Source organism: Carex rostrata, chromosome 28 (assembly GCF_964058835.1).
Source record: "Carex rostrata chromosome 28, lpCarRost1.2, whole genome shotgun sequence".
Taxonomy (NCBI): domain Eukaryota; kingdom Viridiplantae; phylum Streptophyta; class Magnoliopsida; order Poales; family Cyperaceae; genus Carex; species Carex rostrata.
The window spans coordinates 2293727-2319109 of record NC_135945.1 but is presented as its reverse complement, the minus strand read 5'-3'; the positions used below and the strand labels follow the sequence as shown (position 1 = coordinate 2319109).

At 32.5% G+C, this 25383-nt stretch overlaps 2 protein-coding genes across 4 annotated transcripts in view; one reads left to right on the top strand and one right to left on the bottom strand.

Annotated features, from left to right (window-relative positions):
- The window catches only part of LOC144545496 (uncharacterized), a 171766-nt gene that overhangs the window by 96134 nt on the left and 50249 nt on the right, over nucleotides 1-25383 (top strand). The gene's annotated exons all lie outside the window — the stretch shown is intronic.
- LOC144545828 (uncharacterized) lies at nucleotides 5308-25184 on the bottom strand. 3 transcript variants are annotated; one of them, XM_078294389.1, is made up of 11 exons: nucleotides 24721-25184; nucleotides 10383-10645; nucleotides 10229-10304; nucleotides 9420-9472; nucleotides 9255-9332; nucleotides 8718-8794; nucleotides 8483-8561; nucleotides 8171-8287; nucleotides 7762-7932; nucleotides 6606-6692; nucleotides 5308-6162 (listed from the first exon to the last, which is right to left on the bottom strand). In XM_078294389.1, exons 2-11 carry the CDS (start codon nucleotides 10578-10580, stop codon nucleotides 5824-5826), a joined length of 1275 nt encoding a protein of 424 aa, XP_078150515.1. In that variant the 5' UTR covers nucleotides 10581-10645; nucleotides 24721-25184; the 3' UTR covers nucleotides 5308-5823. The 3 variants fall into 3 exon arrangements, with proteins under 3 accessions (XP_078150515.1, XP_078150514.1, XP_078150516.1); XM_078294388.1 differs by having other exon boundaries at nucleotides 8483-8564; nucleotides 24721-25183; XM_078294390.1 differs by lacking the exon at nucleotides 10383-10645 and having other exon boundaries at nucleotides 8483-8564; nucleotides 24721-25183.

The following is a 25383-nucleotide window of genomic DNA, read 5'->3' as shown; positions in this document are numbered from 1 at the left end:
CTAGAAGATGGCGCTGTTTCATTTCGTCAACTGTGCTCTCTCGCTACACCGCCTCTCTCTCGTGACAATGCCTTTTCTTGCATAATCCATCTATAAGAGTGTTAAAGGTCACGACATCAGGTTCATACCCTTTACACATCATGTCATGTAAAAAATCCACTGTTGTCTCAATTTCACCATTATTGTATAATCCATCCATAAGAATGTTATAGGTTACGACATCAGGCTGATGCCCTTTAGAAATCATGTCATGTAGATAATCCATTGCCTTCTCAATTTCAACTTTCTTGCACAGCCCATTTATAAGAATAACGATAAATGAGCAATTTGGATGATATTTTATTTAGTGAGTGTTATTTGTAAATTATGATGAATTATTTGATATATCTTTGTTTTATATATAGTTCAGCAAAAATATATGAGCATTCCAGAACAAAAAATTTCATTTTTGAAATTTTCTATGATTTATAGTGAATTTTTAAAATTTAAAAAAAAAAAAAAAAAAAAAAACATTAGTGTAGGCTATTTATTAAAAAGCCGACACTAATAAGTATTAGTGTCGGCTATTTATTAAAAGGCCGACACTAATAAGTTATTAGTGTCGGCTATTTATTAAATGGCCGACACTAATACTTATTAGTGTCGGCCTTTTAATAAATAGCCGACACTAAAAGTTAGTATTAGTGTCGGCCATTTGATAAATAGCCGACACTAATGCCTTACTTTTAGTGTCGGCTATTTACGAAGTATTAGTATCAGTCCGATTAGTGTCGCCTAATGTCCGACACTAATATCCATAAATAGCCGACACTAATTCCAAGTTCTCCACTAGTGCTAAGTGATCAATTTTAATGTAAGTTGGACTAGGTAGTCCAATGTAAATAACTTTTCTTATTAATATATCTGTTGGTGGTACTTCACCACCAACCTTCAAAATAAAAAAGAAAAGAAGATAAAAATAATCAAATAGCATTCTTAGTTGTGTTTAGTGCTACGTGCTGGACCATTTGGAAGATTAGAAATGAAAGGTGCTTTCAGCATCAAAGCTACCATACTTTTAGATCAATCATACTCATGATCATTGCTTTGGTTAATTATTGAGATCAATCATACTCATGATCATTGCTTTGGTTAATTATTGGGCAGGTTTACTCAAGAGGCAAGTCCGCGAGGTGGTGCCATGCTGGCTTCCCATAGACATTGAAGCAATTCCTCTTCGCATTTGGGACCCAGAAGACTCACAGATGGTGCTTTTTCAATCTCCGGAGAAAGATGAAACTACCTTTAGCTCTGCCTAGTGTATTATTTTGTTTACTTAGTAGTTGTTATTAGTTTGGCTGAGGGGGCCTGCTTACCTTACTAGTTTCTGTTATTTTTGGACATCTTTTGGATTTTGCGTTTTGTTGAAGGTGTATGTTGGACATTGTATACCGTCTTTTGTTTCAGTAATGAAACGGGCCAGTAGGCCTTTTATCAAAAAAAAAAAAAAGTTGAGAGAGTTGGGCCGAGTTTGGGCTTTATCCAAATCAGAATTAACAAAGTTTGAACAAACTTCGTATTTATATCTTAGTGTTGATATCAACTGGGTGAGCCCGAATGGTTTTGATTATGAGCCCCAATCAGCCCATAATCTTCCCAAATTAGTTGAATCGAATCAAAAACGGGTTACGCCTAAGAACATAGCGTAAGCCCTAGAATATGTCAATGTTTTTCTTTCCCTCGGAGGAAAGATGAAGGTGATATTTCTCCTCAATTCTTATCCTCGATTCGTTAGCTAATAAACTGACATGTAAAAAGCATAGATATAATTTTCTCTAATTCGTTTTTAGTTGCATTTAATAATGTAGTCAATAAATTTATATTTGAGTTGCATTTGATTTGAAGCTTAATTTAATCCAATCGAAATTCAGAAAATTTCCAAATTATTTGGGAATTTCATTAGTACATATAAATTCTGCAATAATTAATACTATTTAGAATTTCACTTCTAAATTAAAAAATATCTAATTTAAATATTATTTCTGAATTTATTTTTAAAATTTTCTACCGACTGGACAAAATTAAAAGTTAGAACAAATTTGTAATGTTCTAATTTATGTAATGATCAATTTGGTACCAAAACTTCCAATTAATTCTAAAAAAGAATGTTCATATTGAATTAAGTAAGATAACTTATTCGCTAATACATAGCCCTGAAGATTGCATCAGCACTGCTTGCGCAACCATACATACGTCATACGTGTACTTTAAATTTCTTCTCTTCTAAGTAAGGAATATTTCCGCCACCAGGTCCAAACGAAGCTCCTCTTTTTCAATTGTCGGCTGGATCGCTTTCACACTCGCAGCATATATAGAATGTTCAGCAATTTCTCCAATTTAATTAAAGTCCACGAATAGTACTCCAAGTGAGACTATTCATTGACTAAGAAAACAATTGATCAACATGCGGCCTGAGTCCTATTTCATACCCAAAATAGGAGTCTGGACTAGGGTGTCAATGGGTACGATACAGTAGGGTGGAACTATTTTCATATCTATACCCACTAAAAATTGATTTTACCGCATATCCTATCTATACCTATTAAAAATTGATTTTATTCGTATTCTATCTATACCTGTTAAGAATTTACCTTATCCTACTCTACTCGTATCTGTTAAGAATAGTGGGTAACAAAACAATAATGAACGAATAATAAATAATGCAAATATAATAGTTTTATTATTTTTACAAATAAACCATCAAAACTTATCATGGCATACATATGCAATCACAATTATTAATATAAAATTAAAATATAAATATGTAATTAATTCTAAGTAATAGTTTTTTATTAAGCAAAAAAAATCAAAATGACAAATATCTTCTAACAAATTTAATTCCTTAACTAAATAATAAAACATTAAAATAAAAAGTAACATATTTAGCATAATATTATTCTTATGATATAACTTTATTATATAATTATCCGTTACTCAACGAGTACAAAATAACCTTTATCCGTACCCATACCCCTATCACTAGACTATGAATTAAATCTAGTGTTAAGCATTATATCCATTCAATGATAGGACGAACAAATATAAAATACCACTGGATCGGAAAAAAAAATTCAAATCTAGATGTAGGCAATTGCCTACCCGTGACCCTTCTTGGATCCGCCACTATCTCTAGGTTGCTCTCAGTTTATGGAGTGTTTTGGGTTTCCACTGAGATTTCTATTGGGAAAGTTTAATCTAATTAGGCTGCAGGGCCGAATCAAACACATAAAAGTCAATTGTCATTTTATTAGAGAAAAAGTGCAAGCTAAAAAATTGAGACATCCTTTGTTCGAAGTGAGGATCAACTAACCGGTATCTTCACTAAGATATTAGATCCAAAACTATATTAGAGAACATCACAAACAAGTTAGGATTATTTGACATTATACAATTCTAGCTTGAAAGAGAGTATTGAAAATTAATTTAAGAGTCAAGATTCAAGTATTTAGATTTATTACCAAATATAAAAACAAATAAAATGATGACATGTACCGTCATTACTAAAAATAAAAAATAGTACAAACAACTATATTTGAATCTTATAATTATAAGCAGAAATCCTTTGTAAATTGAAAATACAAATTCTCTCCTCAGTTTTCATCCCTCTCTGTTTTATAAAAACAACACCAATCAATAATTTAAGTTCTTTATATTCGTCGCTTATGTGTAGCAGTTTGACAGTTTATAGAACTGTATTAAACATACCTAAAATAATTTTAATCAATTTGAATCTTTATGTGAAATTTGAAAATCAGAACACTCCCATCTATTATCTGATAATCAATTTATTAAATTCCCAAAAGTAAAATTTTGGAAAACATGGGGCAACACAGTCATATCAACAAATCAGGATTCAAATCTACTACTTTTCTTAAGAAAAGGAGCACCCTCCTATTTTTTCATTCGAATCGTTCAAAATCGATCACACGGCTTCAATTACATCTGATTTGTTTTAATAAAAGAAAAAAGTAATTGAAGCCGTGTAATCGATTTCAAACGGTTTGAATGAAAGAATATAATAGTGCTCCTTTTCTCAAGAAAATGAGCATATTTATATCCAACAAACCGCACCTTACATAGAAACAAACCACAAGCGTAATGGTAAGTTTTGTGACTCAGGAGCAATCAGTTTTGTGACTGACAGCAGATCAATTGATTAGGTCTCCATCGCTTTTGAAATCCTATTTATTTTCTCAATACAAAAGTTTTCTTCTTGCACAAGGAATAGCCTGTAGCTACTTTCGGTTGATTTTTGCATGTACAAGTATTTACAACTTTTAACTTTTCAATCATCTTTTTAGGCTGCCAATTTTAATTTATTCAGCAAGCAAGAGTTTTACTTTTGAATTTTTTATTTTTTTCAAATATAGGTCAAGAAATTAAAGTTTATAAAAAAAAAAAAACAAATGAAGCAAAATAATTGATAGTTAAAAGATTAAAAATAAAATCTGATCTTGAACTTTATACCAAATAAAAAATAGAAATCGAATTGATACCCAACAACTAAAAGGTGAGCACTTGCTTATTAATGATTATGTGCATTAATTGACAAGTAAGGATTAATTAATATATACTTCTTTTGTTCTCTAATTTGGAAATAAATCTTCTGCGATCCAAAGTTCGGAAACAATAATTCTAAAATTTCTGTTTTTTTTAATCTAGCCATCTAATATTTTATATGCATGTATTTCGAAACAAGTAGTTTTTTCTATGCACGTATCTCCAAATAATTCGACAGCTGAATTCAAAAAAACAGAAATCCAGAATACTGTTCACACATAAAGGATTGCAGCAGATTTGAATCCCTGAATCTAGTGAGCCGATCATATGCATCCCTTTATCTCTTTTACACGTGTTCCACAAGATCAGAGGCAGTGCCCAAATTCAATAATAGTTGGAAGGTACCTAAATCCTTCAGTCAGTTAAAAAAAAAAAAAAAAAAACTGTTAACAGCATCCGCAATATAAATTTAACATCACAAAATTATGTAACAACATTTTCAATTTCCTTTGCTTAAACCTTTTATCTAATAAAGTTTCAATCCGTTTCTATATTTTTTGTTCGCTGATAAATCACAGGATTTGATGTTGTGTTGTGCCAAACTGTTGTCACAATATATTTTCATAGGTTCTTGAGTTTTTAATCCCATGTCTAATAAGAGTTACTTGATTCATGTCAATTTGCTTGCGGTTGATGTCACGACACTTCAAAGAGAACTCACACAAGAAACTGATCTGGCTATAGAAATATACAGAATCAACAAATAAGTAAATAACACAACTCCCGTGAAACTCCCTTCCCACTCTTATTTTATTTCAGTGGTAAATCTGAGTACATGCCTTCTACAAGAGAGAATCTCCTCTTATAACAGAGATTATGGCGGCTAGGGCAGAACCTTTGTTGCTAATCTACCTTTCTTATTAGTGTACATATTTTCTTCTATATTTAAATTAATACAAAAGCCAACATAATAATAAATATAGAAGATTTGGGTTGTCAACACTTTCTTGTTAGTCGTTTCAACAAACCGAGACCACCCATTCACGGCCTGACTCCTCTAGATAGAACGTGTTGACAACCCAAATCTCACATACGGCCTATTTTATCGGAGATAGGACATATCACCCACATCAATACTTAGGTCGGAGATATACCATATTTACGAGAATAACTATATCTATGGATTCCCCCTCGGCATTATTCATTTTCTTTTCATCCTTGACTTTAAAACCGATTCTTATAGTTAAGTACTAGTACCATCATAATGATTATGTTGTACATATTCTACCAATCCCCTGGTTCATAGCTACCAATCCCAACAGTTGGGTTTGCTTTCATCCCATATAATCGGTTGTCCCATTCCCATATTGGGTCGTCACTTTCATCCCAACGGCTGGCATGTATATCTTCGGTACTGAAATCAGTCCAACCCTCAAAAATATTGTTGCTATCAATGTTCTCGGGCACAATAGTTGAATGATTGCTTGTATTTGGACCGGGTGCTTGTATTTGGACCTGGTGACCCAATCTGCCCTCAGTAGTTGTAAAAATGCTTGTGCTTGGATTTGGTGCAATTCTATTCTGGTTATCCATTGGCTCAGTAGGAGATAATTGATTAGGCTCCTGAAAAGAAAAAAAATTAATCAATTAAAAGAACACTGAAAGGTTCTTTTGAACTTCTTTTTTTTGAGTTGCGCTATCATGATTTGAGAAGTGCTAGTATTACTTCCCGCTCATATCTTCATTATATTGAGCAGGATGCACAAAAAGAAAAAAATAATCAATTAAAAGAACACTAAATGATTCTTTTTAACTTATTAAGCTATCATGATTTGGGAAGTAAAGTGTCCATATTACCTCCTGTCATATCTTCATGATTTTCAAAGTTCAAACATTTGATCCAAAATGTTCAACATATTCTCCATATTAAAATGTGCTTGGAGACCAAATTTTACATTTTTAGAAACTTTTGCTTTTTTTTAAAAAAAAATTGCTTTTTAAGAGTTTTTTACTATTTTTTTCCCTACTAAAACAATGATTTTAAAAAGGAAGGTCGTCCAACTTACATCATCGAAGGTGCCTACCGACAACAGTTCTTCAACAGTACATATAGGTGGCTCATGAATAGTTGCAAAATTGGTTGTGTTTGTACCCTGTTCAGCATATATAAAGTATGATCATAACCTTTGTAATAACCTGCATAACTTACCATTTTTTAAAACCATGAAATGAAACGCATATATAAAGTTCATACAAGAAAAAAAAAATTCTCTTCTTTCATTTTGACAAAGTATGCAAGGTCCCTTGACATTCTTTTACAAAATACTAGGTTCATTAAGATTGCCTACTTAAACCCTGAATTTTTACTTCATAGTTTGCCCCCCGTTATTTTTTTCATGGTTCTAGGTGAATGTAAAAATTCCGGTTCATTATTTCTGCATTTGCTCCTAATATCTGCAAATAAAGGTAGGTGAGTTCATTGCAATGAACTGAATGGAAAGACAACGATTCATGGAGCAAAATGAGTAACGCATTGAAGAAACAGGATTGTGAACATTTAAAGCATGTTGCACACTCTCAAAACTGCATAAATGATATTTAACATCGGTAATAAAAAGGAAAATGCTATGAACATGTACATGATTCTACCATTACCTCAACTTTGTATTTTGCAAATCAGCCGAAAAGAATATTCTAAGTGCATAATATCATTTTGGACTTTCCTAGTGTACTAAATAACAAGCTATTGACTGTGGATGTACGTAGGGCTAAATTAAATTGTTGTGCTTAATTTTTTTTTTTTTTTTTGTTCTTCGAATAAAATATTTTTTTACCAAAATATTTATTATTAGTTCAGATATCATTGAGCTCCGAAGCTAGTTTAATTTTTTTGCATTACTGAAAAATATATTTTGATAGTAATACTTGTATTATATTATATAAGTAGATTATTTTAGTGTAATTTTTTGTCTTAAGATAATTTTTTAGTCAATTAAAATAAAATTATGAAAGAAAACATGTAAATGAAATCACACTAAATAACTGACTTCATGGTAATTTAAAGCACAACCAATATTGTACAATTATATGCTAACATTTGTTGAGCATTAAATGATATATATATATATATAACCCATATTGATAAATTTGTTAACAACAAAAAATAAATAATATTTTAAACATATTTTTGGGTCAAATAAATATCAGGTCATTAAACATTACCTGCTGATTCAAGCAGCACTCGGTTTCCACCAATCCTTCTAAAGTATCTTTATCTGGTCTGTCTGGAACCCATTGCTCAAAAGTTGCACCGCTGCCTGTGCTTGTACCGATGTACTTACTATCATGACTACTTTGCTCACCCTTCTCTCGGGATGAATTTGATTCAAATGTCTGGACAAGAATACCAATGTGCAAATCATCGATTCAGAGATACCAAAAAGTATGGTCGTCTTAACTGAAAATACAACTACTGAATAAAGCATTGAAGAAGATATCACGATGAGTTTTTAATAACGGTAAGCATAACCTTTGTAATAAACTGCATCCGATCATTTTTTTGAACCATGAAATGAAACACATTCATAGAGTTTTACAAGAAAAAAAAATATTTTCCTGTTCTTTTGATTACCTGCTTATGCCCTGAATTATTACTTAATTGTATACTTTGCCACCTATTATTTTGTTTCAAGCTGCTAGGTGAATTGACAAACTCCGGTTCCTCTTTTGTTGCATTCAATCCTAATATCTGCACAGTGAACAAAAGGTTTGAGAGTTCATTGCATTAAACCACATGACAAGGTGTCAAATAACAAAGTAAGTTGATTGAAAAAGGATTGTGAATGCAAGCACATTAATTGCACTCTCAAAACTGCATAAATGATATTTAACATCCGTAATAAAAAGGAAAATGCTATCAACATGTACATGATTCTATCATTACCTCAACTTTGGCCTGTTTTTGCCTTTGTGTGGATGTACCTTCTTCCATTGTGTTCGTGGAAGTGCAACGACCACGTTTCCTACTGAAGAAGAAATAAATGCAAACAAAACGTTACATGATAAGATAGGAGTAATAGAACATTGGTATGATTAATTACTACAATGTATGTTTTGAATTCCGGAGCTGCAAAAGTTTCTGCATGCGATAATGAGTTCCTTATGCAAAAGTTTCTTACAGATTCCTCACTGCTGCTTCAGTACTGTGCTCCTTTGGGCTTGCTGCTGGTATTTGATCCATCATCCGAGAAAAAATCTTGAAGTGCAAAAATAGGTACAAAAAATTAGCTGGGGTGGACAAAACTGATGTGTAACAAACAATGAGATAGTTATATATGTATATATTTATATATAATTATAAAACAAAAAAAATATTCTTGTCCCACATTATCAATTAAAAAGAAGAAAACATGTAAAGCCCATCTTGTAACTGATAATGTGGAAGGTATCAAATCAAGATATAAATCTTTAATGGTTATTTTTTTCTCATTAGAATAATTTCACCTCAGACTTATGACAGCAACTGCTAGTATTGCTAACTGTGGTTTGTTTAAAAAGTGTTAACCATATGTTGCATGTAATGGGGACCATGTGCAGAGTACAGACAACTAGTAATATTTTGTGTGATTGTTTTCATGTCACAATCTTTAACTGAAATTAGTAGAAAATAACTCCAGAGGGTTGTCTAATTGCCAAGGATATGCATCTTGGTTTACCTGAACTATGTAATCCTTTGGAAAATCCTTCCTACATTCACTTAGTTCTTCTGTCTGTAGAAATTGCGCAATGCACATCTGCGCAGAAAGTTATGCCACTGTGAAGAACGCCAAAAATGATATAATGCATTAATTTATGAAAACATTCTATGTGTCCTGGCTTACCTCAAGATTTGACTGATTAGAGTACCTTATTGTAGCATTTTCCAAGGTACCACCTGCGGTACCAATAAAGGATTTACATAACAAGAATATAACTGAGAAATAATGGAAATATGGAAAAGAGCTCATGGTAAAGGCTACAATGAGTAGCAGATTATTGAATTGGATGGACAATATTTTAATATAACTATGCATTACAAATATATATATATATTTTTTTTGTGGAAAAAACCCGTAGGCAGCATTACAAATATTTCAGTTACTTGATACCTTAGTTAACCTTTTGAAACCAGCCTTACTTATAGGATAACCTCCAAGAAATCATGAATATATACTCTCATTAAAAAAAATGTGGATGGGGAATTTGTGTGAATTCTCTATTCAATTATGAAAACAGGCGCTAACTTAATTAGTATACATTTAGACATTGGGATTATCTGGTCATAAATAGTAACAATGTATTTTTGGCAAAAAAAAAAAAGCTTAATATTATTGGCTCTACCCTTTTTTTAAAATTTTTTTGATGTAGGCTAATTAAACTACCTAGTTATTTTCATTGCCTTGCATAAAACAATGTCATTAATGTTAAGCCTGTTGTAGCAGCATCCATTTTCTACTGCGAATCTTGTGGTACTAACAAAGATAGGCCAAATAGAAGGTAACTACGTACATGAAAAAACGAATAAGTCCGTAAAAAGTAGATGTTAGCATAGCATTTTCTGGATTATTGGCTATAATGCTATTGCTGCTGCTGTGGCTGCTGTATATTAGAAACTATGATTTGTCTAAAACTATATATAGCTGTGTCTTACCTTGCTGCTGCTGTGGCTGCTGAGAGGTCGCATTTTTCTTATTAACTACAGTAATTCGGCATAGAGCATACTTGGGCTGAAATCAAGAAGAATATGATTGTAATTAGAGATGAGTTTAGTCACATTTTCTTTGTAATTTAGGTTCATTCTTTACCTTAACCTCATTAGGTGTGTACTCAATCATGGTGTATTCCCGAACACTCATTCGTTCATTTGTGGCTTGCTGTTTATTTTTTCTTTTAACTTTAAATTTGAACTTGCGTACACAACAAGAGGTGCCGTCATATATCTTCTCTTTCTCGTCCCATGTACCACCTCCTGATGCCTTTCGAATAATTCTCAATCCACTCATGGTGTGGTGAAGGGTAGTAAATAACCATGTTTGACCATGCTTGTTTACATAAGATTCCCAGTCATCTGTTGTTTGTTCAAAAACAGATAAAATTAGGATTGGGGTTAGAGACTGTCGGAGCTCAAATAGAATAGTACGTACCTCCCTGAATTCCATTTGCATCATAAATATTCACAATTGGTATATCATTAATGTTTTTTGGCAGACCCTCCAGCCGGTGCCGGAACGAAAGAATGTTGAGAGCCAATATGCTTTTGACCCAACGGACAAACCATTCTTTCATATCCCTCGTCATGCTGGGGGAAAACCTCAAAGTGGAGTTTCTTGAATTGGTGGGAGTCTGAATCTTGATTAATTGGGGCACAGTCTAGTGCTTTTAATATTGGAAAGGAAATATTCCCCTGGGGAAAGTTCTTCCGTGTGTGTGTGTTTCAATGAGGGGGGGAATTGGACGGTCTTGTACGTGTGTGTGCGTGTGTGTGAAAGTTTTCCTGCATGCTTGGACAGTCTCGGTTCAAAACTTAAAGATTGGGTTACTTTAGGCGATCCGGACCCATGCTCACTGTCAGTGGGGTGGGGCACGTTTTGGCGGCGCAGTTTGTTTATTTTGCTTTCTTTTTGTTCTTTTTTCGCTGGAGAGAGAAGGTGTCGTGGAAGAGCTTTCTAAGATTTTATTAAAAGGTTAAGGACTTAAAAGTCAACGACGTTAAGAGGAACCAATCGCTGCGTTTCTTTTTGCAGCATAAATAAAATTTTAAATACTAAAGTCATGGCAATAGAATCTCCATATTTATCAAAATAAATGAGAATAATATGTCTCAGTACATAGAACTATAGAAGTTGCAAACTCATGCTGCAACTTATTTTTATTATATTGATACCTAATTCATCATTGCATAATTAAATAAGAACATAAAATTTGTTGCAAATTATTAATTTTATGCAAAACCATTTAAAAAAATCAGTTACAAATAAAATTCAGTCACATCAAAATAAGAACATAACAAATTTGTTGAAAATTTTAATTTATTTTGTTTAATTTTAAAGTAAATTCTGTTTAGTTCAATCGATAGAAAATTTTAAAAATAAATTCAAAAATAATATTAAATATTTTTTAAATTGAAAGTGGCATTCTTTTCCAATAATATTATTTGAAAATAACTTTTTAATTTGAAAATTATTATTCATGTAAATAATACTATTACAAATAATATTAGATTTCCAACGAATTTGAAATTGATCAACTGGAGTTACCCGGCCACGTGTCACGACAAGATTTAGAGTCAATTGACCATCCCAATTATTTAGTTGGTTTCTAATTTGGAAATTAATTAATTTAATCCTTAGTCATATATATCCCAATTATTTAGTCTGTTGGTTTCTAATTTGGAAATTAATTTTTTTAATTATAGTTCACCCCCTTCCATCATGGGTACAACTGTTTGAAATTAATTACATGTTGAGTTTTGTTCAATGATATTATATTTTTTTTCGTCTTTATTATTTATAGTTTATCGAATAAACGTGTACTTATTAAAAATCTGAGATTCTTAATTTTCTCGACATAGTAAACTTGTTCTCTTTGGCAGAATAATATTTTGTTTGGCTGAGGAAAGTGTTTGTAAAGCGAGAGACACTTCTTGACAAATTGGTTTCTCAGGTATATATTTTTAAGTCTCGTATAGGTTTCTAATAAATGTTTCCCTACTCTATTATTATTCATTAACCAATAGTATATTACTCTATTCTAATTCATTAAAAAGAACAGGCAACACAATATTAATTAGTAATTATCAAATAAATTAATAATTTCCATAATTCAACAAGATAAATATATTTAATACATTATATGTAATATCATAAAATATAAAAATTATAATTATTGATCTCATTATTTGAAAAATATAAATTATTATTTATATAAATGACATAAATTGTTCAATAATTAAATTTGTCATAAATAACTAATTAAAAACTTTACAAAATATTTAAAAACCAAAATTTTGTCATAAATTATTAAATAAATATATAAAATGTTGTGTAAATCAATCTAATGATAACAATGAAAATTAATGTCCCATATATAATTTTGAATAATTATAATCATTCCTGCCCTCTTGTCCCCCTCCGTCCCCACAGCAACATTAAAGGAAAATTATACTATGGTTCCCAATAATTATATTGTCTCCATTTTTCAGTTGTCACACTCATCTTGTGTTAACCTTAATATATATGTATAAATACTAAAATATAAGAAATTAATATTTGCAAAATAAGATATTAAGACATGCATGGGTAACTTGATATGACCACCTTTTCTAGCCCTCAATGGTTCCTGCGTTAACCTTTATCTAACAATAATAGTTGACTACATAGGTATAAATACTCCGATGTATTGGTATAAATACTTATAATACTTAATATTAATACTTTCATATGTCAGCCAGTGTCATATGTAAAAAATACTTGCAAGTATAGGTATTAATACTTGCAAGATGGGTGATAAATAATTGTGTGACGACGAGCTCGAAAGTATGTTATCATGGATCTCATTTAAAAGAGAAAATTGTGTAGAAGGCGTTTGTAACATTAGATTTGTAAAATTCCTCATAAATCGTTAGAAATGTGGATGGAATTGAATAAAGAAAAAAAACCTCTAAAAATGTGTAGTTTTAGATTTGGTTAGAGAGACAATTATTTATGTAAAAATTATTCAATTATAAATATTTCCGTTTTTATGCATAAATACTTCCATACATAGAGATTAATACTTTAGAAAAAAATCAGTGCTGGAGTTTTTATAGTTCTCAAAGCAGTTATGAAAGTTAAGTGCGGGAATAAATGAGGGATCACAACAAGAATGGGACCGGCCAAATACCCTTCTGCGACCGGCCAAATAGTTTGCAGATTGGTGAAGTGTCGGTTGCAGAAGGTGGGCACCGGTCCCAGATGATCAAAATGGATCGCAGTTGCTCCGTCACTGATGACTGCCCTGTTGACGTCACCGGTCTCTGAAGAGTATGGCGTCAGTCGCAGGTGACCCCTTCAGCGACCGACTAGTCAATAAAATATAAATTTATTGACTACCTTATTAAATGTTTTTCTCATCTAATTTATTATTAATATATTTGTATATATTTTTTTCAAATAATTCACATACATTTGATGAGGATAAGAATTCAGGAGAAATATTACCTTCATCTTTCCTCCGAGGGAAAGAAAAACATTGACACTATGTTCCTCATTATGTGGATAAGAATTCCGGAGAAATATTACCTTCATCTTTGGCGTCATCTTTGGCGTCATAGCTGACGTTCTCATGACCCCATTTTGTGGACTTATGGTAAGCATAGTTTGTTCCTCATTCCCCCACAAAAGGAATTATTATCTGCAGAATCTATGTCAATATTTACGGCTGGGAATCATAGGCAATTGGCATTGGATGAAAAGTAAAACGAAAAAGAGGTTCTATTTTGAATTACATAGATTTCTAGAATTATATAGGATATTTTATAATAAATTTGAAGAAAAATTATTTCATGGAAGGAACCAAATTTTTCCCCTGATGGAGACATGGAGACACGTGCATGTGACACCTACGGCAGATTTGATAGGCACGTTCGTGTCGTTGAAAAAAAATCAAAAGAAAAAAGCAATTGGATGAAGACATACAAAATTAATATGAATTAATTTTTATATGCCCTTCAACTCTTCTTAATTTTCTTATTTCTCCCATTTAGAACTCAATATATCATGTATAACCTCTTACTCTTCAAATTCCTTCTTATTTGCCATTGAGCTTAATAAATATACATTAATTCTTTTTGAAATTTTATCAAACTAATAGTTTATATTATTTTCAAATAGAATGACAAAAATACCGTTAACCTTTCATCTCCCCATCTCTTCTCTTTCTCTCTCACGTCTTTAAGTCATAAGCATGTCAAAAGGCCAACAAAATCTTTTTCCTTCCCGTTTAGATGCTAGAAAAAATATTAAGAGCAAGAGCTCAGATGAAGGGAAGGGAAGAAGATCTGGACCGAAACTGTTTGGTACCTGAAAAAAGACTAAGAAATCAATTTACGTGAAGGGAAGAATGTCTGTAGAAAAACTGTCATGGCCCCTCAATAATTATTTATCTGAGTGATAATGGGCCAAGGAAACCACACTTTCTCGATTTTGTGCATTTTTGGATAATTACAATCCAAATGAAGGGTGCAAGGAAGAGATAACTGACTAAACTGCACAAAAGCATGAACTCATTGAGAAATTAGCAGAACCGAGCTGATTAAATATGTTTTTTGTGCCTTTGTTAACCTGAGGAGACCATTTTTTTGAATGTTTATGGGATTCTTGATAAGCGATCTGGAGGCTTGATTAACAAGAAAATAGAATTTGACAATTTCTGTCTCAAATATTGAATTTTTATAAAAACCTGCTATCTATATTTGAATTGATTGTGATATTAACGAAAATATAAGAAAACACTGCAACAAGTTTATGATACCATTTGTTGAATCTAGGCAAAGATAATCAGAGTACTTAACAATTGCAACTTGAGTTTAGAGGACGAAATACGTAATACCTTGGTAGCACCTACCAAGTTTTCAAAAACAATTGCAACTTGCATGTTGGTTGCTTTTGTAATTTAGGTGAAAAGATACATTTATTCCTTGTTGAGATAATTCAAAACTCTTTTATGTTTGTTCAGTATTTAACAAGAGGAGAAAGCGCTCATATATCTTATAAGAGAATTTAGGGATCCATGACTCCTTGGCCCTTGCATCTCCCCAATACAGAGTACCATTTACGGACACAACAAAGAAAAGAGAAAGAAGCATTCTTAGGGTATATTCGTCCATTTCTTTTAAACCAAAATAAATTATTATTTTTTATGTCTCTTGACTATAATAATTTGTTTTTATCGCTGTTAGAAAGAAATAAGAAATATGTAAAAAAGAGTTGGAGGATATATAAGATATATTAAATCTAGAGGGAGAAATAAGAAATTCAAACTCAATTGAGGGGCATATGAGATATTAACTCTTAAAATTTATATACAAAAGGAAATAGAACCAATGTAATTAATTAATCTCTATATTTTTCAAAATTAAGGTCGTATTATATCTTGTCCTCTGAAATGGCCCATTAGAGATGAACACCATACATATACAGAGGAGATATCTACTTGCATCTTTTTCGTGACATCGAATTACACCTTATATTTTTAATTTTTTTTAGAATTTAAACAGTCAATCGAAATCGTTCAATATATGATGGATATATTAAAATATGCTTGCAGATCAAATTTTATATTTTTTATTTGTTTTACTATTTATTAAGTATTTTATAAAATCATTGTTTTGAAACCATTTAATTTATATATCCATCATATTGAATGATTTGAATCAACTATTTAGACTTTGAAAATATAGATTTTCATCTGGTGTCCTAAAAAAAAGGTATAAATATATAGATGCCTCCTCATATATATATATATATATAAGCATTTGGTCCGCTCAAATTTCATCAACCAAACACATGGATTAATCTTGGTTGACAATGATTATGAGAAGTTGAGAACTAGGCCCCCAGCCCACTTCGGCCCAAAATATTAAATACCGTTCCTAAACTAATTGACATGTTATTATTCGGATCCGTATTCATATCAGCAAGATAAAACCAGATACAAATATAATTTTATCACTGTATATATATCCAATCCATATTCAATCCGTTTGCACCCCAAGCTACAACCTTAGTACAATAGTCAGCACTCAGCACTGTGAATGAGGTACCAAATTTTGTGTGTGTGTGTGTGTGTGTGTGTAGCAAAAGGAGGTCCACCCTTAGAAGCGCCAATATTCATGTTACGGGTTGTGTGAGAATTTTTTTCCCGTATCCATCTGACGTTAGTCTTATCAGTACACTATTTTGTTTTTGTGCTCCTTAATGCTAGTCTTATCTGTGTTATATTAAAAAATATATACAAGTATTAACCTTACATGTATCCGTTAAAGAATAATAAATAGAAGATTACCGAATACATTAATAACTCTTATAATTCAACCTAAAAAAATAGTAAAAAAATAAAAATATTACTTTAACCCTTGTACGTAATATTATAAAAAAAAATAAAAAATAGACCCTCATTATTTAAAAACAAATAAAACTACTAATTAAGTTAAATTATATAATGTGCATAAATTAACATTATCTTAAATTATATAAAGAAAACTATGTAACATATTGTATATAAATCAATCTCAACATATATGATTTTGTAAATCAATTACTGTAAAAGGTAACAGATGATTTTGTATACACATCTGACAGCGCGAGTGCGGGTGGTTCACCTGCACTGGATTCAGTGCGTTCGCACTGGGTCAAAACGTGTCTAAGTAACCGCCTTAAACTTCAGCCCCGAATGTTTCCTAAGTCCTGAGTGCGGGTGGTTGACCCGCACTGGAGCTCAGTGTATCCGCACTACACTCAGACATTTTTCTGCATTGAACTTCAGAAAATCGACTAAGTCCTCAGTGCGGGTGGTTCACCCGCACTGGATTCAGTGCGTCCGCACTGGGTCAAAACGTGTCTAAGTAACCGCCTTATACTTCAGCCCCGAATGTTTCCTAAGTCCTGAGTGCGGGTGGTTGACCCGCACTGGAGCTCAGTGCGTCCGCACTACGCTCGGACATTTTTCTGCATTGAACATCTAGAAAATTGACTAAGTCCTCAGTGCGGGTGGTTCACCCGCACTGGAGCTCAGTGTGTCCGCACTACGCTCGGACTTTTTCCTGCGTTGCTCTGAAGTTTCTAAAAATTGGCTAAGTACTGAGTGCGTCCGCACTCAGATCCAGTGCGGGTGAGCCACCAGCACTGGGCTCCCAAAAAGCACCCAAAATTTGGCTAAGTCCTGAGTGCGTCCGTACTCAGATCCAGTGCGGGTGAGCCACCCGCACTGGGCTCCCAAAAGACAGTTTTCTCAATTGCAAATTTCAGAATCAGTCCATCAATGATTTGATCTTTGCCCAAATTGTTCTACACACTTATGGACCACATCCTATTAAATACATAGATTATCTAATGTCTTGATCTGATCACTTTAATTGTGACAACCATATTTGACAGTATACAATTCATAATTATATTACATATATGCTCAACGTTGGATTAAGATCCAACATGTTACAGTTTAAGCCCAATGGCTAATTGGTCAGGGTTTAAAGTTTAAACTAACTTGATAATAACGGCACTCGCCAGTTCAAGCTTGAGTGTAATGACATCTCTGTTTCAGTTTGGTCTGTTTATGACTCAGGTTCATCGATTTAATCAAGAAACATGAAAGCTCTTGTGGAGAGAGTAAGTTGTACGTACCGCCCTTATAACCAGGAAGCCTTCATTTAAGCAGGAAGCCTTCAAACTTATCGTTGAGAAGCTCTTCGAGTTGCCTCAGGCACTGCTGCAATGGCACCTCCATGCCACTACTACATCGGTTTGTGTACATGTATAACATCGACCAGCAACTGGGATCTTCATTAGCTCATCCTTGACACTAGTGGACAAACACACATCAGGATCGACCTATTAAGAATGTCTCTAGGTCCAATCCTAATGTGCGTAAATTACCGATCCTGATGTGTGTTTTTCCACTAGTGTGAGGTTCTTGTTTTCAATCATTAGCATATCAAGCAACAACTGGGATCTCAGTACGTCCCTCAACTCCTGATGCTTGGTAAGCAGTCACAATATTCATATATATCTTTGAAGTGTGCATGCGCTGGCAAACCCTTGATCAATCTCGAGAGCATTCAGTGAGAGCATTAAGATGATGCTGTTTCCTTTGGAGCCCATCTGTTTCCGATTTTCTGTTAAACGGAACCTAAATGTCACCAAAAGATTTAGTTTTTGCTCCTGGTATTTCAAATGGACCTCCATGCATGTACGTTGTTCATAATGGGAAACAAAGAGCTGACAATCCCTGAATGTTGATTTTTTTCTCAGTCAATTGGAACCAAACTTTCATAGAAAATGATTCCCAGGAAAAGTCTCATTTGTGGGCCAGTGGAGCACGAATTCAATTTTATTTTTTGTTAACGCGGTAGCACTTGTTGGGAATTAGTAAAATATTTATGTGTATATGGTTGTTAGTTAACTTGTTATCAGCTAGAGTATGCCTGTTGGTCTCTTTTGTCCAACTAAGAGAATTATCAGCGAAGGAAATTTGGTGGAGGACGCATTTCACTCCAAGCTGAGCTTTAGATCTCGATATAACCCCACGAGTCAACGAAATAACCAAGAAGGCGGCGGTCCGCGACAAGATACAGAAAAGCAGTCGATGCAAAAGGAGAAAGCACCAGGTTCGAATTATTCTAATTTATGGTGCGATATACACAAAAGGTCGAACCACAGTACATCTGAATGTTGGTCGACAAAGGGATGCAACAAATGCAAGAAGATCGGCCACATAGCACGAATGTGCAGATCAAGAATTAACGACCGAGCAAACTTCCTAGAAGAAAGTGAGAGTCATGAAAGCATTTTCTATGCGTGCCACTTAGCCAAAGAAGAGAAAAACGATATTTGGTTCCTTGACAGTGGTTGCACAAATCACATGACCGGAAATCGTGAATTATTTCACGACATCGACGCTTCGTATGAAACAAAGGTACGTATGGGAAATGGCTCTATTGTTCAACCAAAAGGCAAAGGAAGTATTGCCATGCAAACCAAGATGCATGGGTCCAAAATTTATCCGAGATGTACTACTAGTTCCAGAACTAAAACAAAATTTGCTGAGTGTGGGGCAATTAGTAAAAAATGGATACGCAGTCCATTTTGAAGATGGAGGCTGCAAAAATTTTTATCGAAGAAATAAAAATCAAATAATAGCAAAAATACAAATGGAGAAGTCTAGAAGCTTCCCAGTCCGGATAAACTACGGTCTTCATTTGACACAAAGAAATGAGGTGATCAAGCCGCGAGAGAAAGGTGATACATGCCAAGACGAGTCAAGACAGGAATTCCGGCCAAGCCCCAGTTTAAGCCCGAGTGCCAGTCTAAGAACTAAAGAAGATTCAAGTATATTGAAGTCATCTCTCAGGCAAGTAAGATCTTTATCCAAAAGTTATGAGTCATCTAATATTTTATTTATTGAACCTCAAAGCTTCGAAGAGGCCAGGAAGCATGAAAATTTGAAGAATGCCACAAAGGATAAAATCCACAAGATTGAAAAGAACAACACTCGGAAGCTTGTAGATCAACTAAAATATCGTGAAGTTATTGGTGATAAATACATCTACAAGACAGGGTTAAATCCCGGTGGTGAAATCAAAAACTACAAAACAAGGTTGATGATAAAAGGCTTCAAACAAGAACCCGATATCAACTATTGGAAGACATATCCTCCGATGAAAAGGCTAGAGAAGTGGCGATCATATCAGCTTGACGTTAAATCGGTATTACAAAATAACTACCTTGACAAAGAAAGTTACGTGAAGCAGCCACATGGAACTTTAGATCAAGGGGGAGTGAATGGAGATACAGAAAATCGATCGGCAAATTTAAATTTAAAGAGAATCAAGTCGGTGTTGAGGGGAAGTGTTGAAGATAACAACACCGAAGCCCAAAGCCCAACTAATATTTTGAAAAGGCCCAAATCCAATTATACTCTTCTGGATTATTCAAGAAATAGAAACCGACTTTATATGATCGGTTATAATGGAGCATACTAGAAAATACTATAGTGTACTTGGAAGGTTCCATACCCTTGTATCAAGATATTCTAGAGAAATCATAACCGACATTGTTATATGTATAAATAGGAGAGGTGTGTAAATGAAGTGAATATAGAATCAAGAATCAGAGAGAGAATAAGAAAAAGAGTGAGGCGTGAGACTCAGAGAGAAAAATAAAATCTTGTGTACTTGTAAACTATACTCCATTAAATAAAAGAAATCAAATTATATAAACTCCTCTTTCAATTCCACAATCCGATTTTAATTTCCAACACCATGCTTGTACGTTGTTCATAATGGAAAACAACAAGCTGACAATCCCTGAATGTTGATTTTTTTCTCAGTCAATTGGGAACCAAACTTTCATAGAAAATGATTCCCAGGAAAAGTCTCATTTGTGGGCCAGTGGAGCACGAATTCAATTTTATTTTTTGTTAACGCCGTAGCACTTGTTGGGAATTAGTAAAATACTTATGTGTATATGGTTGTTAATTAACTTGTTGTCAGCTAGAGTATGCCTGTTGGTCTCTTTTGTCCAACTAAGAGAACTTTTCCAAAGCTGTTTGGAAGTTTTATGTTTTTCATTTTCATTTCTTGTCCAACTAAGAGCATCTGGCACTTAAATTTATTTACATATTTTCAATTTAATTATATAAGAACTAACTACAAGTTAATTTATGATATATATTTTTAGGGGTATATTGAGGTCGAAGGTTATGATAAATTGTATTTTATATCAATTTTTGTCATTTTATGTAGTGATCATTAATTGACAACAAATTAATGACTCCATATGATGAAATCCTCTTTCAAATGAAATATATAGCCTAGTTTATTATTAATATATTTTTTTATGGTTAGTGGAAAATGTCAATGTAACAGGTATATTAATAAGAAAAATATATTTACAAAGAAATAGCCTAGTTTCATTAAGGTTAATTGATGGAGACCTGATTGGCGGAAACCAAAATGGGCTTTTTTTCAAAATATTGATGGAGACCTGATTGGTGAGCCTGTGATTATTATTAGCAAACGAGCCATCAAATATCAGAAACAAGCCAGTGACGTGAACGTATATGAAGGAAAACTTTGATTTCCCCTCTTTCCCACTTCCCCCCCAAGGGAAAGAAAATATTGATGAAATATTCTACTATATCATTTTATTCGTTTTATTCTATTTGTATTTGTTGAGTTGAGTCAATTATGCTCTTTCCCACCTTCTTTAAGACGTTTTCACGAAATCATTTCCGTATGATATACGGAGATAGAGACAGAGAGTTGGAGTCGAGCCATTTCATTGAGTCGGTAGCCGCTGTTCTCATTGTTGCCCCTTTATCAAATTTCTTCTAGAATTTTGCTCTTTTTTCTTTTTGAAATTGCAAAAAAAGTATATAAGAAGGTGCTATTGTGAGTTTTAATCTCTTGTATATGTAAGGTTCTTTTGATTTAATAGATTTGTGCTTTGTGCTTCCATGGTTTTCTTCCAAAAGAGTTTCAACGTAAAATCTTGTGTCTTCTCTTATTTTTTGTACTTGTTGTCTTGGTTTCTTGTTTGACTCTCTATTTATTTGTAATTTGGTGTATGCACACAAAGTGTTTGAAAAAATTACTCTTAGAAATATTTGTGTAGTACAGTCTTGTTATTTACCTCTCATTCCCAACAATATTACGTCAAGTGAATATGGATAATATATATTTTTTAAATTAACTAATAAAGATACGGTACAAAATATATGTTAACTTATCTGATAAATGTTTCGATAAAAGTTATTTCGTATCCATTATTTTATAGAAAATTAATAGAATAAATTTAGGTAATTCTTAAGCTCATTAAGTTCTTAAAACCAATCTATTTCATGAGTGTTACGTTTAAACTTATCTCTATATTGAAATGTGTTTTAAAATTAAATTTATATTTTTTAGAAACTTTTTATTTTTCTTTTAGATAAAGGAAAGAAAAAAAATATGAAAATTATGAGTAGTGATTATTAATTGAATTATAAAAATAAAGATAAAGCTATGAAACTAATACACGAAATAACGGGACATTTTATCTAAACTTATCTCTATATTGAAATGTGTTTGAAAATTAAATTTATATTTTTTAGAAATTTATTATTATTATTTTAGATAAAGAAAAGAAAAAAAATATGAAAATTATGAGGAGTGATTATTATTTGAATTTTAAAAATAAAGATAAAGCTATGAAACTAATATACGAAACAATGGGACATTTTATCTAAACTTATCTCTATATTGAAATGTGTTGGAAATTAAATTTATATTTTTTAGAAACTTTTTATTTTTCTTTTAGATAAAGAAAAGAAAAGAAAAAAAAGTGAAAATTATGAGTAGTGATTATTATTTGAATTTTAAAAATAAAGATAAAAATATGAAACTAATATAGGAAACAACGTGACATTTTAAATCTCTATTCAACATATTCAACTTTGACAATGTCAACTTAGTTCATTAATTTCTTATGCGAGACTATTAATTGTTAATTTACTTGGCACAAATAAGTGTGAAACGAAACCTTATGTTACCCACGCTGCTTTGACCTTGGCCTATATAATTAAGAAACAATTTCTTCAAGGAAATTTGACGAAGGCTAGGCCGGCGTATATAACTACTTACCTTAAACTTCGATTTTCATCGTGGGACTAAAATACTAAATTGAGTTCCGGACCGTATTTGATTGGAATTCTAGCTACTCCGTCGAATCGAGAGAATACGGGGAGACTGATGAAAATTTGACTCAATATATTATATTATTTGAGTTTATCAGTATATTAAATATGACTCAATTATATTATTTGAGTTTATCACAAATATAGTCAAATATGACTCAAATATTTGAGTTTATCCATGCTCACTGACCTTCAAAAAAAAAAATTATTTGAGTTTATCAAGTATATTCAAATATGACTATATTATATTTACATTCTAGCTGAATACATTTTATTATATTCTAGTTGAATATAGTTGTATTATATTGTTTGAGTGGACTATTTATTACATATGCATATTTGAATCCGTATTCATAGGTTATCGGTTCCATATCTGTATCCATTAATTTAAAGCAGATTTGGTTTTAAATTTTGATATTCATTTATTATATATATTCATATTTTTATTCGCTCGTTGAAAGACGGATATGAATTTGGTGTTGGCATTATTTACTTCGAATTCGCTATGTTTTCAGACCTAACGTTGGTATTGATCTTTTAGGTTTAATTAACTAACTAGTTAAATTTGTTGTAAATTCATGATGGTTGAGCGAATGAGTGTACTGTGTAACTATGTGTTTGTTTTTAAAAGGTCATATAATAAACGTATTGAATTAATGATACGATTAAAATAATAATAGATAATATATAATAGATGTATCATATTTCATATTATTAAAAATTACCGTATTATCGTATCCGTAACGTATCCGATATGATACATCTATGTACCTATATCCATGCAACCTGTGGATCACCCACATGCTTCTGACCTCGACCATCAACTTCAACAGAACTATTATTAATTCCGACAACGTACCCTTACTGTGATACTAATTTGTTAAATACTACTAATTATAATTATTTTATTACGAGCTGAAATTATTCTTGCACTATGTAATCAATATTATGCACCTCTACTTGATAGTTTCTATAAACTACTACAACTACAAATGATTTACACTAGCTAGATAAATACTTGTTTTTATTTATAACTTGATACAATTCTGCTATATATATATGCGTTTAAGTCGGTTAAAAGAGAGGCTAGATCATTAAAGGTCGGTAGAGATGATATCTCTATTTCATAATAGTCAAGGCGGACCCAGAGTAGAATAGATGGGGCAAGCCGCCTCCTCTGAATTTTTAGTTTTAGTGGTGATCTATCAGTACGGATCGACTTTCTTCTTATCTGAATTTTTTTTTAATTATGATTGGTAATTAGAATTATAAGTTAAAACATTAGAAATTATAAGTCAGAGCATTGAAAAATATAAGTCAAAACATTATTTTTTTTTATCGAGTCTCCAATTGGTTAATGAATTTAAATCCGATTCGATATTTTTTTGTCCACCCGACGAAAATTCTGGGTCCACCCCTGATAATAGTAGTATATATATGATGTATTTGGTAGATGGTTCAATTTAAACCGACATTGCAAGTAAATTGATGGAACTTGAGGCAGGCCTAACTGAGTCATCATGTTGTAGTCTAAGACCAATGGCTAGTTGGTCATGGTTAATACTAAATAAGTAATAGCGGCAATCACCAGTTCAAGCTTGAGTACAATGGGCAATGGCATCTCTGTTTCAGTTTGGTCTGATTGAACCTGACAGGTAGAGGTCTGATTATCACTCAGATTGATAAATTAAATCAACAAACAGAAGAACGTACCTCTTTTTTGAGCAAGACGTCGTTAAACTCATCGTGGAGAAATCTGTGAGTTTTGCCAGACACTGCTGCAATGGCACCTTCGCTGCTACTACGGTTATGTAGTGGTGTACATGTATAGCATCGACCAGCAACTGGAATCTTCATTGGTTCCGCTTTGAGATTCTCGGTCTCAATCATTAGCATCAACCCAGAACTGGGGCCTCAGTACTATGAAGTACTGTAACCCTTCCTCTCTTGATCCATCCAACATATATAACAGTACATATAATAATTGTTTATAGGAGGTATATAGGTTTTAGTTAGCATAGGCCTAACATTTGCTAAGGTTGAGGTGGACCCAACATTGATTCCTTGCATATATATCAGCTATGCCACAAAAATGGTTAAGAGGAAGCGAAGCAAACCAAGTATACGTAGCTCTAATTAATGTTTGTTTTACTTCCTGGAGTGCTTTTCTCAATATGATAAGTCGGATTATTTTGGGGTTGTTAATGAACTAGAGTTCGATTAGAAATCTTTATCCTTATCCTTCCAACAAATATTTCTCATGTAGTGTGGTTGAAGTTGATTGGTCAAAATTCTGATAAGCGGCGTATGGACTGTATTAATTGCACATGCTAATTGGGGAATAATCAATAAGGGTTGCTGGGTTTTGAATTTTTA

Bases quoted from the DNA above. Each gene is read 5' to 3' on its own strand.
- LOC144545828 (XM_078294388.1), bottom strand. From the start codon at position 10,580: ATGAGTGGATTGAGAATTATTCGAAAGGCATCAGGAGGTGGTACATGG. The intron at 9,473-10,228 runs GTAAGACACAGC...TTGGTACCGCAG, and splicing joins GCAGCCACAGCAGCAGCAAG to GTGGTACCTTGGAAAATGCT. The intron at 8,288-8,482 runs GTAATGATAGAA...TTCACTGTGCAG, and splicing joins AAAAACAGGCCAAAGTTGAG to ATATTAGGATTGAATGCAAC.